The 15,823-nt window shown below is 31.2% G+C and overlaps 1 protein-coding gene and 1 long non-coding RNA gene across 3 annotated transcripts; one reads left to right on the forward strand and one right to left on the reverse strand.

The window, feature by feature from the left end:
- Positions 1 to 5,370: 5,370 nt before the first annotated feature.
- Positions 5,371 to 7,362, forward strand: LOC114175092. Its single transcript, XR_003602800.1, has 2 exons — positions 5,371 to 5,635; positions 6,954 to 7,362. It is a non-coding gene; the product is annotated as an uncharacterized LOC114175092 (long non-coding RNA).
- A 1,343-nt stretch (positions 7,363 to 8,705) lies between these two features.
- LOC114164231 (pentatricopeptide repeat-containing protein At1g79080, chloroplastic) lies at positions 8,706 to 12,539 on the reverse strand. Of its 2 annotated transcripts, none has more exons than XM_028048823.1 (2): positions 10,469 to 12,539; positions 8,706 to 9,068 (listed from the first exon to the last, which is right to left on the reverse strand). In XM_028048823.1, exon 1 carries the CDS (start codon positions 12,206 to 12,208, stop codon positions 10,493 to 10,495), a length of 1,716 nt encoding a protein of 571 aa, XP_027904624.1. In that variant the 5' UTR covers positions 12,209 to 12,539; the 3' UTR covers positions 8,706 to 9,068; positions 10,469 to 10,492. The 2 variants fall into 2 exon arrangements, with proteins under 2 accessions (XP_027904624.1, XP_027904632.1); XM_028048831.1 differs by lacking the exon at positions 8,706 to 9,068 and having other exon boundaries at positions 10,251 to 11,771; positions 12,444 to 12,461.
- Between the last annotated feature and the right edge of the window lie 3,284 nt (positions 12,540 to 15,823).

A 15,823-nucleotide genomic window follows, 5' to 3' on the forward strand; every position in this document is an offset into this window, starting at 1 on the left:
GATACATGTATTATTTTATGTATGCTTATTGGATGCTTTGTTCATGTCATATGGTTAATGTATTTCTTTCGTCATGCTTATTGAGCTTAGTTGTTACTCAACGAGCTTGGATGACTCATCTAATCTACATCGTATGATGAGGTATCCTTTGATTTGTGTCATATGAAGGACCTCATAGGTACCTTTTTGTTTAATGTGTTGGAACTAGGCTTTTTGCACATGAAAGTTATTATTTTGGCTATTGTTTCGAGCGATATTTGTGGGACTTTTTGATATATTAAAATGTTTTTATTCACACTGAATATTAATGAATAACAACAAAGTTTAATCCCTAGAATTTCTACATGAAATCTAGGGTAAATCTACTAATGTGGATTCAAGCAACTGGTACTGATATTTGTTAACTTTGCAACAAAAGTGTTTATTCTAAAAAAACCAATGAAGAACATGAATCAAGGCAACAACTAAACTTAACACTTTGGATCTTCAATGTAGTAGAATAACAATTAAGGCCCATTCATAACCACTATAAATAAAGAGCACCAATGAGCCATTCCATCACCACCTTATCCATTTATCACCTCATCTCATCATCATCCATTCACTTCTTTACTTTTTTTCCATTATGTCTTGTATTACCCTCCACATGGAAGGCTAGGTGTACTAGGTTCATTCTCTTGTAATCTCATAGTTAATTCATAGGTTATGTGTAAACAACGATTTATTCTCTAATACTTGTGCAATATAGAGTATCTTTTTTTCTCTTTCCTTTTGAATTTTGTTTACTATTCATAGGTCTGTTTTAGATGGTTTGTGTATAATTCAACTTATGCTTTTAGTAAGAAATCTTAGTAAGAAATCTTGTTAGTTTTCTATTAACATTTTATTGAAGTAAATGATTTTCATAAATAGATGTTGGAACTTTTGAAGTATAATCAACACACTCCACTTATCCCTAAAGAAAAAATTTATCCCCATACTTAAACCAAAATCCAACGGGTATCAAAATTTTGTCTTATCTCCACCAGATAATGAGTATATACTCATATGTGTACCCGCTTTGTTACTATTTCAATATCAATTAATTAATTTTATAAAATAATAAAAATCAAGACAAAGAAAAAATAACATTATCGAATATTCAATATCAAAATGAAGGTATTATTGTTACTTCAATATCACATATTTAGAAAGAAAATTATAATTATATACATTTCAAATTAGAGTACCAAATAAAATTTCATGAGAACTAAATTATTTATTAAATTTGCAAAGGTTAATGAAATCTAGTTGATAAAATTAAAAATATTTAAAAAATAAATAAGGAAAACAAATATTCAAATTAAAAATATTTAAAATGTCTCTTTACTTTAATTTTTTAAATTCTAATAAAATCTTTTTTTATACACTAATAAAAATTATAATACACCACTAGATCTAAATCAAACAAATAACAAATTTTAAACTAATAATAATTGAAATTTAGCATAGATCTTTCATCTTCTGAACTTCAATATATATTGGATGATGATAAAAAAGATTTATGACAATTACATTAAATTATTATATTATAATAAATAAAACCTATTTATACAATTATAGTGATAAAATTGCACTTATGATAATGAGTTGGAAAATAAAATATATACAAAAATATCAAAATAGTATTCTACATGATAAAAATAAACAACAAATAAATTATGAAATTTGTGTCTTATAAATAATTTGATAGACCGTTAAATGAAATCGTACAAAAGAAAATAAATGTTAATTAAGGGTATGATAAGATGAAAAATACTTTAGAGATCTAAGAGAGCTTTTGAAATATCAACATAGTCGAATTATTGAGAGATAACGAAAAATGTTTTAGCAAAACAAAAAAAATCTTCAAATAAAACAAAAATTAATATAAGAGAATAAATAAGATAAGTTTTTTATATTACCTAATGAGTGAAAGGTTTATGCTATTGATCAATTAAATTGAGAGTTAAACATTCTCATGCGAAAAAAAACACAATAAATAAAAATATTAAAAAGTAAAAATGTTCAAATGTAAGAAATAAAAAATATTTAATTAACATACATCATTTTAGATAAATGCACAAATGTTGTGATAAGAGAAAAAGTATCTTGGAGATGTGAATGAATTTCATGACAAGTCAAACAATTAAAAGAGGAAAGAAAGAAAATGTGTAGTGTGTGGTGTAGGTGTGGGTGTAGGTGGCTGGATGGGTGGGTGTGTCTGTGTCTGTGTGTCTATGTGTCAATGTGTATGTGTATGTGTTTGTGGCTATATGTCTATGTGTGTGTGTGTGTGTTTGTTTGTTTGTTTGTTTGTGTGTGTGTGTGTGTTTGTGTGAGTGTTGCTTAATAGACTATAAGTATTTTAATAATTTAAATGGGGGCAGGAATAAGCGCAGTGATGAGTATTATGGCAGGTATGGAGATGGGTTCAGACAATACCCACGAGGCAGGTTTATTTGTCATCTCTAGTCACAGATGTTACAATAATGCATTGTGAATAGGTTTTTACTCATAAACGTTCGAATGAGTCAGAAACTAAAAATAATTAGTTAATGTTATATGGTTAATTCTAATTTTCTTACCTGCTTATTTAACTACAAAGGTAAAAGAGTAGAGCATGATTTCACATGTAGATGTTAGAACATGTGAAGTCTAAACAAAGTCTTAGTTTTAGACATTGGAACAATTGAAAGTGTAATTAAATTAGTTGATGTTTATCTAGTTAATTTGCAGTCTTTGTTTCTAAATTTACTGAATTATAATCATTTGATAACCAATGAAGAATCCCATAATGAGAAAACTGAAGAATCAACTTGTTTTGTCTTATTTGTTTTAAGTCTTTCGTATCTTCGATTTATCAAAACCCACATTTTCTTTTATTGTTCTATGTTTCCCCTTTTTGTAGACTCTTATAAGTAATGTTCTAAGTGAAATTCTTACACTAGATTCCTTTGAAGACAACTTGGGTAAGCTTAACCCTCTTTATTCTTTTGATCACTTTATGTGCAACAGAGCACTAGAAGGGTGACCTCTATTTGATAACATCAACGATAATTATCATGTTGTAAAATTCTTTGTCATGGAATTTTGGTGCATTTGTTTGCAATTTTCTTATATATTTTTAAGGGTTAAATATGTTTTTAGTCTCTAAACTTTGACATGAAATTGGAAGTCGTCCATGTCTGAAACTATGATACATTTTAGTACTCAAACTTTAAAAATGAATGGATATGGACATTTTAACCCAATTACATTAATTTTTTTATGTGTCAAACGTGTTTCTCAACTGGCATTAAAGCGGGAACATGTCAAAAGTTGTAAACAACTCAAATGTTAGCATGAAATTTGTTTGACGTGAAATTTTGTTTTAGTTATAGGAAAATTTGTACACATGTATTTAGAACTTTATACTCCTTGGGACGAAATATTATGATGTAAATATTATTTTGTATTGTTTTGTAAAACTCAACTCTTGAGGAATGTAAATATCTTTATATGCATACCAAGTTTTCTATGATTGTGAGATAATATGGTGACGATATGTGATCACGCGATACCTTATATTTTTTGTAGTTAAATGATCTACTGAATATGGTTTAATAAATGATTAACTAGAAGTGAAATATAGGTAATGTGACACACGAGTGGAGTGTTATAGATTGTATATATGCACATTTATCTTTCTAAAATTTTATTCTTTTTCTCATTTACCGATCTTCCCAACTACCATAGAATCAACACTTCCAAATTTTCAAGACCTTTCCACCTTTAATTCCCACCACCTCACTTTATAAAAGCCATTTCTCATGAAACAATCATCAAGGCCTTTTTTTTTCCTAACAAAGCTTTGTTAAATAAAATAAAAAGTTGTTCTTTAGATCCTCACTCAATGCTCCATGGTCATTGCTATTATCATGACATTTATCATTTTTACCATTATTATTATGATTATCATTGTCATACAATATCAATAAACATAGTGATGACAAAGTGATAACAATAGTAATCATAACAATAGTAACAATCATGTCTTAATACTAAGAATAATAGTTATGAACGAGAATATATACTACATATTAATTACTTCAATAATTGTCATCATTAGTATTATTAAAAATTATTGTGATGTTTGTCAATCGGAGACTCTAATATAGCATTAACATATTATATAATATGTATCAACAAAAGATACGTCAATTTTTCTAGAGTTAAATGAATTTTTAAAATAAGAGAATTATGTGAAAATTAATTTTGTCTTGATTCTATTTTGGAAGATAACAAAAACCTTCAAACATTCTATTTAACAAATCAAAATTTGAATATTTTAAAATCAAACATATTAGAGCAAAAGCCAAATAACATTCTTATTATTTTGATTAACACTTGAATACAACAAAACTTGAATCTAAAAACATGAGAATTTGTGTCTAATAGACGTCGATTAGATTGTGATGCATATGCTTTGTATGGCAAACAATCAAGCACTATGTCAAGTTTCACTATGTCAAATATGCAAATGTTGACCAATCAGACAATAAGTAAAATCTGAGACTTTAAGCTAACACGAACTAAAGGAATAATCCTAAAGCTTAATTTTTTGATGTAGGGATTCTCTTCACCATCATCATCAAGAGATTCACTTCAAGTTCAAGGTTCATTCAAGTATCTCTTGAGATTTGTGCTAAAGATAAAATGTTTGTCAACTTTATCTAACATAAACATATATCAACTTTGGCCCAACTATCTATCTAGTACAATGTGAAGTTTTATCACTCTTAGAAGTAAAAAACTATGAAACCTAGGGAGATAAGTATTATTAGTTATCAAAGAAGACTGCTGTTTACTTCTTAACAAACTAGTACTTTATTCACCTTACATGACACTTTTCAACAAGACTGATATTTCTCGATCTTGTCTGCTACTTCTCAACAAAATTGACATTTTTCAATCTTATCTAGTACTTCCCAACAAGACTTATACTTAATCCATCTTGCCTGATAGTTCTCAATAAAATTGGTATTTATTGACATGTCTAGTACTTTATGATCTCTTCTCGACAAGAATGACGTATTCTTAATTTATTTGTTTAACATTTAATCTAATCTTCTCGATTTTTGAACAGTAAAATACAATAGTAAAAAAAATAGTTACAATTATTTACTTTTGATTGTTGATCGTGAAAAGGGATTTTCTATTTTAACTTCCGTAAACGTTATTTTTATCATATGAAAGATAATAATAAAGAAAACGAGTTACAATTATTTACTTTTTGTTATTCTGAAAGGATTTTCTATAGTAACTTAGGTTTCACCAAACGTTATTTTTATCGTATGAAAAGAAGTGAGAGAAGAATTTCTCAACTCATCTCATTCTCATCCAACATCTTTTTCTTTTCTTCGCTTTGCCTAAATTATATTTTCATTATTACAATTATGCCCTCACATAACCCGACCCGAGCCTAAAGAGAGTTAGGGTTTCGCGCTTTTCGCTATAAATACCAAAACAGGGGTTTTTGTCGCCACAGGTTTACGTTCAGGGATCATCTTCTTCAAAAAATCGACATTTTGAAAGAAAAGCGTGAGAGTTCCTGTTGTTCAGGATGAGAGCTAAGGTTAAACGCATTTCCTTTCATTTTTCAAGTTTATATAATGATTATTTTATTTATAATTTACGTGTACCGAGCGTTTTAGGATCCGAGTATAATTATGAATTTGTCCTTATTCTCAGTAATTAGAATGTTTCACTTGATTGTCTGATTTTTGATGTGTTTTTCTGTTCAATATTGATTTTGCATGGACTTTCTTTTTTCCTTTCTGAATTGCTGATGTATTCCTTGTAAATGGGCTAATATGATATTTGCAGTTTGTTGTTGTATTCGATTTGAAGGAATTCGCTGCACTGTTTGATTTTGGGGATTGAAAAGAGGACATTGTTTGTTGGTTTTGGTTTTCGCAAGTGCCTTGTTTGATAGAAAGTGAATTGCATCAAGTATCTCATTTGAAATTGATTAGATTAGTTTTGAATTTTGAATCGACTGGACATGGTGTCTTTCAATACATTAGTATTGTTTCCTGTGTTCCCTTGTGGTACAAATTCTGGATGCTTGTCTAATCGCTCAAATGACAGGAATTTTGTGTAGCGAGACATTAAGAGGCCGGTGAAGTTGTGTTGATTTCATGAGGAACAAATTTAGGTTAAACAATGGTTCTTGAAACCCTTTCTCTGAATTAGCTAGTGAATTTTGTTTTATGCATTTGCTGTCAAAAGCACCTGATTGTTTTACATGTTTAGTTCAAATTTCAAAGCAGAGTAAGGGAGGGTTAGAGGGGGTATCCTTTTAGTTAGCAAAGGAAGGGGAAAGAAAATAATAGTATACACTGTAATACAGCAATTCCTGCTAACGAAGGGGAGATTAAGTAAAAATTCAAGGATATTTTTGTCAAAAAATTTTGTGAACGCATTCCAATAATGTGTAGATCTTTCTTTTCTTTTTTCTCCATAAATACGGATGTAGAGGGATTCTAACCCTATCTTTTTTTTTCCATCTACAACATTTTAAGCCAAACTATGTAAAACTAATAGTTCTCCTAACCTCCATTTTCACTTCACCAATGCTGAATGCATTTTAAAGGAAAAGTGATTTGTCATTTTGTGAGTGATAAGGGGAGGAATTTTGCTCTTCTAAATTGTGTGAAATCATCACCTCTTTATTTCTTTATGTTGATTCTGCGACTGCAGAGGAGCTAAATCCCGAAGGGGTACTGCATTTATGTTGGGTAAAGGCCTATAGACATTGCTTGATATGTACTGTAAAATATTGTTCCGTATCATTCTGCGCGGAATATATATGTACTTCACCTACTATGGTTGTTGCAAGAAGTTTGTTTTGCCGATTTGTATCAGACTAACATAATGTTGCTATGTATCAGTGGAAGAAGAAGCGCATGAGGAGGTTGAAGAGGAAGCGCCGAAAGATGAGACAGAGATCTAAGTAGGTGCTTGAGCAGGAGTCAGATGAGCTTTCCTTCCTATACCTGGTTCATGGCATTTTGGGTTTTTAGGGCTTGAATGATCTTGAAGTCTAGTTGGGAGGGGAGGCATATCTCACGACTCAGTTAGCATTATTAAGACTATTGAGTGGGTTAAGTTGTTATGATGAGTGTTTTATCGTATCTAATTATGTACTGATTTTGTATACTTTTTTCCGAATAGCTTATATATATCGGAAGAGTTACCTGAAATTTAAATTTTATAGAGATGTTAAAATAGAGCTGACTTCATTAGTTGGTTCTGCAGGCAACATAATTTATCTATAATTTTTTGGCTTTTATTTTATTACCAGTTTTTTTTTTTCTGGTCTTCTCTTTTATAAAATAGTTATTATATTTTTAAAAGTAAAAGTAACTTTTTTACTTGTATAGAATTACTATTTAATATTTATTTATATATCGAATTATCGTATTCAAAATTAAAATTAATTTTATTAATATGATTTAAATTTGTTTATTTCTTTTAAAGTGGACTAAAATGCCAACATTTTGCACCTTGTTCCAACACTATATGCTTTACATCTGATAATTTTTCACACATGTAACCATATTTATAGGTTACTTAGAAGGTGATAACTTTTAGTTTTAATTTATTTATTATTTTGAAATTTCTTGTAACTTTTATTTTGATAAAAAGAGTATTGTATATGGTATGCTCAGGTTGCTTTGGACTACTTCAAGCAACTTCCCTATTGGAGTTAAAATTATTTAGAATATAACAAATTTGTAAATTGTTTAAAATTCTTTAGAGTATGTTGTATTAAAGAAAAAAAAATATTGAGTTGCTTTGTGATGATATACAATATGGATTATGAACTTAAATGAGAAATGCACTAAAATAATATTTTTATAATATAATGAAAAATTATTTTGAATTTTATTATTCATCTATTGTTGATTTTATATCATTAAAATAGTAGAACATTTAATTTATAAATTTGTATTCATTAAAAAGATATTAGAGTAATTGTTACATATTTTTTAATAACTTTTAGTTTATAAACTATTAATTAATATTGGACTTTTAAAATTATTTTTGATATCGTCAGTTCACATGTTTTAAAATATTTCAGGGTTAAGTATGTTTTTAGTCATTGAACTTTGGTCAAAAATTGGAATTCGTCCCTGGTTGAAACTTTGATAAATTTTTATTCCTAAACTTTAAAAGTGAATGAATGTTTAATTACGTTGATTTTTTTTTTAACATGTGGAATGTGTTTTATGTTAATATTGGTGTTGGTTATGCCATTTGACACATTCTCGGCTTAATATTTACTGAAAAATGCGTTTGAAACTTAAGAAAAAAGTTAACAAAATTGAGTTAAAAGGATCATATTCATTCATTTTTAAAGTTTATGGACCAATCAAAGTTTCGACCAGGGACGAATTCCAATTTTGGATTAAAGTTCAGGAACTAAAAACATATTTAACCCAATATTTTATTACTTAAACGGTTTTTGATATATATATATATATATATATATATATATATATATATATATATATATATATATATCGCAACCTTGAACAAGCCATGACAACTTTAAAGATGAATGTTGTATGCCGCTACTTGCCAAGACAAGATAAGGCTTGAAAGAACTCCACCCCCTAAAGAGGAATGCTCTCACAAAAGGTTGAAACACAAAGTGTATAAATTTTCCAAAATGTTGAACCCCTCTACAAGTGTTAGAGATCTCCTTAAATACAAGTCTAGGGACCCCTTAGCAAAACAACTAAGTTAAAGGATTACAAAAGAAACCTAACATGTTCTAGAAAGTAGGTCATCCTAGGGTGCACATGGGTGAATTTTTGTCCAAGCCATCTAGGTGGCAAGTCTTCATGGCCGAGGTTCCCAAAGGAGGGTTCTAGAACTTTCTAGAAGACTTGGTGTCCAAGGTATGTGGGCCTCCCCTTTCTAGATGCTTCTAGAAAGTCTTGTTCCTTCTCTCTCTTCCTTAGGACGTCAAGTGTCTCCTATGTGGTCCTTTCTTATTCCTAAAAAAACAAATTAAGAAATTTATTAGCATGTTGGTTTAAGGTTAAGCTAATCTATTGAGTCAACAAGTCAACTCAAAGTCAAGGTCAACATGTCAACTTAAAAATAGTCAACCAAGCTAACTTAATGAAATTTTAAACTAAAGAAAATAAAAACAAAGAAAGAGATCAAGGAACTCCCTTTCTTAAGCATGTGCCATGGGCCATCATCATTAGTAGGGATTAAGCCTTCATCATAAAATTAAGTCTTAAAATAGAAATTGAATAATTTTATCCAAACAAGAAAATTAAATTTTAAAATATTTTAATTACTTCATCTAAACTAATTATTTATGAAATAAAAAAAATTTAATTACAAGTAATTTAATTATAGAATATTTTAATTTTTAATTACAATTTAATTATTAAGTATTTCAATTTTTTGAAATTGTTAATCTTGCATCACACAAGGTAAAGTTTTTATTTGTAGTAAAAATACCCATCTTAGTACTACTTTTCCATACATAAATAATGCCGGAAACTATTCCTTTACAACTCAACGTGAAAAAAACACATTTCCAAAATTTATATTCTCAAATATTTTCAATCCTTGATGTAAACGGTAATAATATTTATACTAATTTTTTCTTTTGTTGGAAAAAATAAACTGATGAAAACAATTCTAACAATCGTAAACTAATGTTTTATTTTTAAAGGTTTACGTTCCCAAAAGACATTTGAAGATATATTTTACGTAACATTTTAACCTTTTTATGATATATCGATATCTATATATCGATAGCAGGAAGGAACATAAGGATGAACATTTAATTTTGCTGTTTTATATAAAAATGTTAAATGTGCCTGAAATTTGACTTCGGAATTTGTTTTTATCCAAAAAAAATTGATACATCTTTTTCTTTAAACTTTAAAAATATTGGATATAATTTTTTAATCCAATTATATTAATTTTTATTTATTTATTAAACACTTCAATGTTCTCATTTCGATGTCAATTGGAAAATGAGTTTTTACAAAATATATTAAAGAATTTCAATATATGTGTATTTTTAACGGCACAACATAAAAAATCTCCAACAGAAAATCTGGACCGGGGTAAGCATATATTCACAAGGCAATAAAAATGGCATGGAAAGTAATTTGTAACCAAGAAAGAAACCAAAAAATGGATAAAACAGAACATTCAAAGAACTCAAATAGCCAAAATCTGTTAAATCTAAAGCAAAGGAGAGAATGCAATCAGCAATACATTATCTGCTCGAGCCTTTTCATTATTCATCTCTAGACACTATGTTCAATCAAAATTCCAAGCATTTGGTAACTTGTTTTACTTACCTAATAATCAATCTAAAAGAACAAAACAAGCTGAGAAAACTCCATTCATATCTGAAGGCACTTACTTTGTGTTAGGGGGTATAATGTCACTACTCTGCTGCTATTAATTCCTTGAAGTCAAATTGCATAGAAAGCCTTTCAACAGTACTTTGGCTCAGAACCTCTTTCCCACACAACTCTTTCAACAGGTCTGCAGCTATATCTGTCTTCTCTTCAAAAGCAAGCCCTTCCACAAGAATGGTATAGGTATTCTCATTAGGCACACATCCTTTGTTAACCATCATCAGAAATATCTCTATTGACATGTCTGTTCTCCGAGCTTTGCAAAATCCAAGTATAAGTGCGTTGTAGTTATCAATATTAGGAACATGGTCATTTTCTTCCAATATCCTGAATACCTTAAGAGCCTCATCTAGCATCCCCTCCCTACACATTCCTCTTATCATAGATGAATAAGTAAAAGAATCTGGTGTGAATCCATACTTTGTCATTTCGTATAACATCTGAAATGCTGCATATGTGTTCCCTTTCCTACACAGGCTTGAAATCACGTTTTTGTAAAAATCATGCATCGGGTTGCTTTGTTTATTACCCAAGCTTTGGATTATAAAGAAAGCCTCCTGCACTTTTCCTTGCTCACACAGCATTGCAACAGCACAGTAGGTTCCATCATTAGGAGTACAACGCCGGTGAATCATTTGGTCTATGCATTGAACAACAAGATCCACTTTCCCTTCCTTGCAGAGTCGTGCAACAATGGGATTATAGCTTGTAGCACTCACCTTGAATCCACTCCTTGTCATTTCATCCAAAACCTGAAAAGCTTGTTCTGTTCTTCCATGAAATGAGAGTGAAGTGATCAATATGTTGTAAGTGACCACCGAGGGAGACTGGTCCCTTTTATCCATCTCTGCAAGAAGTTCGTTAGCTTCCTCCCAACGCCCCTCATGGCACAAACTCCTCAGCAAAATGTTGTAACTCACAACACTAGGACTGAACCCTTTTGCAGGCAATTCCCTGAAAAGACTGATAGCTTCTTCAGTTCTCTCTTCCTTGCACAACCCAGTTAACAGCACATTGTAACTCACCAAATTAGGCTCTCCACCCTTGGCAATTATCTCATCAAGAAGCTTCATGGCCTCATCCACTCCCCTCTCCTTGTACGCAGCTTGGAGAAGGAAAGAAAATGTGAATGCATTTGGAACCAAGCCCTTCTTTCTCAACTTATCCAAAAGCTGCAAACTCTGCTTCAAGTTACCGTGCATGCAAAGCCCTTTAACAAGAGTGTTATAGGTAACAGTACTAGTTGGAAGACCATGCCCCTCCATTTTCTCAACCAGCTGAAGTGCATACCCAACATTGCCTCTCCTGCACAGAAAATTTACCAAGTATGTATAAGAGGCTGCATCAGGTATAATACCTGAATCAACCATCATATCCATCACCTTAACAGCCTTTCTAGCTTTGTTAAACTTGCAAAGATCGTACAAAAGCTGAGTTGCTTGGGCCTCCTCTGGCTTTTGGCCCTTACCCACCAAATACTCTAAATGGAGAAATGCATCATAGACCTTCAGCTCTTTGCCCCTATGGTCATTCCTCCCACCTCTCCAATTGGGGAGATTAAAAACCGCATCTTTTGGGGCAATGGCAATCTGGGTCGAAGCCGAAACCCTAGAAAAACCCTTGTTGAGGGAAAAAGTGTGGAGATTCGGAACCTGGGACTGCAAGAAACCGCCACAAGTGGGTCGTTTTGTTTTGGGGGATAAATTTGCAGCTGGTGACACTGTATTCAGCAGTGAAGCCATGATTGAAGAAGGAAAATGATGTATAACGATGGTGAATGAGTCCTAGCTGGTCAAGTTTTGCAGATAGAACAAAAACTAAGAAACATTGTGAACAGGTTCTGTTCTGCTTGCAAATTGCAATAGGTATGTTGAAACCAGTTACAGTGGATACACAGTGAAGTGTGAAGATTGATCCCTGGCGAGAATTAACAAGTGCGAAAGTGAGTGTGAAAGAGAAAGAGAGAAAGGTACTCACAACTGAGGATTTTCATTCGGCAGCGTCAACTACGTTCCCACCACACACCTACGTTTTATCGTGTTATCCAAACACAAATAGTTGTGTTTTTTTCTGAGATAAAAATGTTTGCTTTATTTTCACATTCGACCTACCAACCCTTTTTTCGTCATCAACCATAAGAGAAAATAAATTGGTTATATGAAGATAGAACAAATCCTAAAATATAAGTATTTATTGAAAGAAAAACATTGAGAGAAATATAGTTTTTTAGTAGTTACTCAAATATTTTTTCACGATAAAGCATATAAATATATTAAACACATATTTTATTTACGAAACCAATATTTAAATGTTAAGATTGGAACTGTTCAAAAGAATGGATTATTTGAATTATTTCACTTTGTATATTGTCTATCTAAACAAGTTTAGAAAAAAATACAGAATAATTATTCTTTATTCATATATGTAATTAAATTGTCCGGCTATATTATTCATATACTGCTTACCAAGATATATTATATGTTTAGAAACGATAACGAGTTGGATCAGTCACGGATAGTGGTTACTCACAACAAAAAGCAACATGTTTGTTTACCTGTTGAATATTTGGTTAAAAAATACTCGTGGATGCTCATAGATACTCACAAATATTTAAACAAAAAGATATTTTATAAATTTTTCAAATAAAATTACAAATATATATATATATATATATATATATATAAATTAAATTTTAATTTTAATTAAATTTAATCTAACAAAATATAATTTTAATTAAATTTAGGTTAATAAAACATAAATTAAATTTTAATTATAATTTGTTACGGATAACAAGTACTTATGGGTACAGATAGTATGATACTTGCACTCAATCTCTCTATAAACGGGTATTAAAATATCCACGCCCCGTTACCCCATAGGTAATAAATATATGCGAGTATCAACTAACCTACGCGGATTTTATTTGTGGAAGCACATGTATTTTTGCCATCTCTAGATATGCTCTATCTTCAAGATTGAGATGTCTCCTCTCCAAGTCTAATATAATACACCACGGGGAGTTGGTACCTGCAAGTGATCTGACACTCAAGTCAATTGAAGCGAAATATGCAAGTATAACAAGCACAAGATTGAGTTTACATAAATTTTACCTTTATACACTTGTCTTTTACTAATTACCTCGAGTAATGCTTGGATTCTCGCCAAGTTTGATATAATGCACCATGGGGAGCAAGTACCTACAAATGCTCTGACGCTCAAGTTAGGTGAAGCATAGTATGCAAGCATAACAAGCACAAGATTGAGTTTACATAGATTTTACCTATAGCTTGAATTACCTTTATATACTTGTTTTTTTGCTAGTTACCTCGAGTAACACAGAGATTCTTCTTATTCTTCTATAAATGCTAATGAATGTCTCATTGTAACTATTGCAATGTCCTAAGTTAATGCGTTATTGTAATTACTATAGTTATTACATGCTATTTGATATACCTCTCTTAGGCTAGGTCGAGATGTACTCGCTCTTAGGCCGAGATGTACTCACTCTGTGTGATAAGTATCGTTTTTGTTGCTGTTGCACTATGAAGGTTGTCCAAACGTGTCATGAACATCTTGACCTAGATGTATTAGACTTTACACAATTGGTAGGTTGTCCTGATCCAAATGTGTCAGAATTATTTTGGCCTAAATATATCAGGATCATCTTGAACTAGAGGTATCAAGATCATCTTTGAAATAGATATATCATGAGCCTTACACAATATAGTCTCTAAGTCATAGTATTATTTTACAACCAGTTATTAAGCTTTTAAATTAAAAAAAATTTATTAGAACTATTAGTTTAGTAAAGTTAATTTTTAGTTGGATTAATGTTACTTAAAATGATAATTCTTGACAAAAGTCTTTAAAAAACTTATTTCTTTAAATAATCAGTTTTTTTATTTGTTATATTCATTAAATATAATATTTTTCAAAGACTGACTAGTCGATATAAATTTTTTAAAGCTCATTTTAGATTATGTTAAGTTAACTTTTAATTAAAATTCATTCTCTGTTTTTATTTAGATGTTGGTTTTAGAAAATTAATAATTTAAAGCAAGTTAAATAGACTTGGAGACTTGTATAATTATTTTTTTTAACAGAAATCAACACATTATTTACTAATGTTGTATTAGGTGTGTCTTTTTTAATTTAACTTTTTTTTTCTTCTAATAAAATAGTTAACCTTTTTAACATTTATTTATTTTATTTTTCATTTGCAAATGTCAAATGTGAAATTTTAGACAACTTAAAAAAATTGAATCCAATCAATTTCAACTTTTATTAATTTTAAAATTATCATTTTTATAAGTCCCATTTCTTTTCAGCTCTTACGAATTTGGGTCTGGCCTTTTCGCAAGCCCAAGGTCAGCCCATGGAAAGGACTCCAACCCCTGCCTAGCTCTCACACTCTCACTTTTCACCTTTTCAGAAAAATCAGTTCCTCTTCCATCTCTCTCTGCTGAGACTTGAGAACTCTGCTAGGGCACAGTGAACTTTCTCCTTGAGCTAGCTGGAATCCTTTCGTTTTCAAGTAAGTAACTCTTAGGGTCTCCAAGCACTTCCCTCTTATTCCTCACTATTTGGATACATGGGTTGGCGTAGGGTTTAACTTTATGCCATGTGTTGTCCCAGTTTTCGTGTTGCAGCTCGCTACTGTAGTTCTTGAAGCTCTAGTCCTCCTTAGTTGTGGGCTTGTTTCTTTTAGCGTCCAAAAAGGTAAGGGAAGCTGAGGTTTTCATTTTCTTTAAAGTATTTCGTGTATTACTGGACTGCTCTTGTGTCTTTGGTGCTTGAACCTTGTTGTCGGATGTATGAAGTTGGTTGTTGGGTGTGTGTGTTTGATTGAATGAGAAAATGCATGTGCTAACAGGTGAGAAAACTGCAAATCTCGCCCAAGCGGGTAGCCCTCGCCTAAGCGAGAATAACAAGGACTCACCCCTGAATTTCACCTCGAGTGGTAGCCTAGGCGACTGGCATTGTTTTTGAGCGAGGTACAGTCTCGCCTAAGTGAGACGCTGTCGCCTGAGCGAGAATTCGATGAAATTCTTGCAGTGGCCACTGTTGAACTCTCGCCTAGGCGAGAAGGGGTCGCCTGAGCGAGAGTAACCCTTATGCCTGGGCGAGGACCTTCAGTTTGGGCGAGAATTCGTGACAGAGGCTGTTGTGTTGGCTGATGTGACTCCATACTGTGTTAATTATTTTCTTTGCTCATAGTATGTGGCCATGCTTAGTATGTATGCTTGAATGGGACTGGAATGAAAGTGTTGTTGTGTGATAAGCTATGATTTCATTTGATTGAACATTGGGATGCATGTCATAAGTATGTAATGTGAAACATGATATGCTGGCTGGTG

Source organism: Vigna unguiculata, chromosome 1, assembly GCF_004118075.2.
Source record: "Vigna unguiculata cultivar IT97K-499-35 chromosome 1, ASM411807v1, whole genome shotgun sequence".
In the NCBI taxonomy this organism is placed as follows: Eukaryota; Viridiplantae; Streptophyta; class Magnoliopsida; order Fabales; family Fabaceae; genus Vigna; species Vigna unguiculata.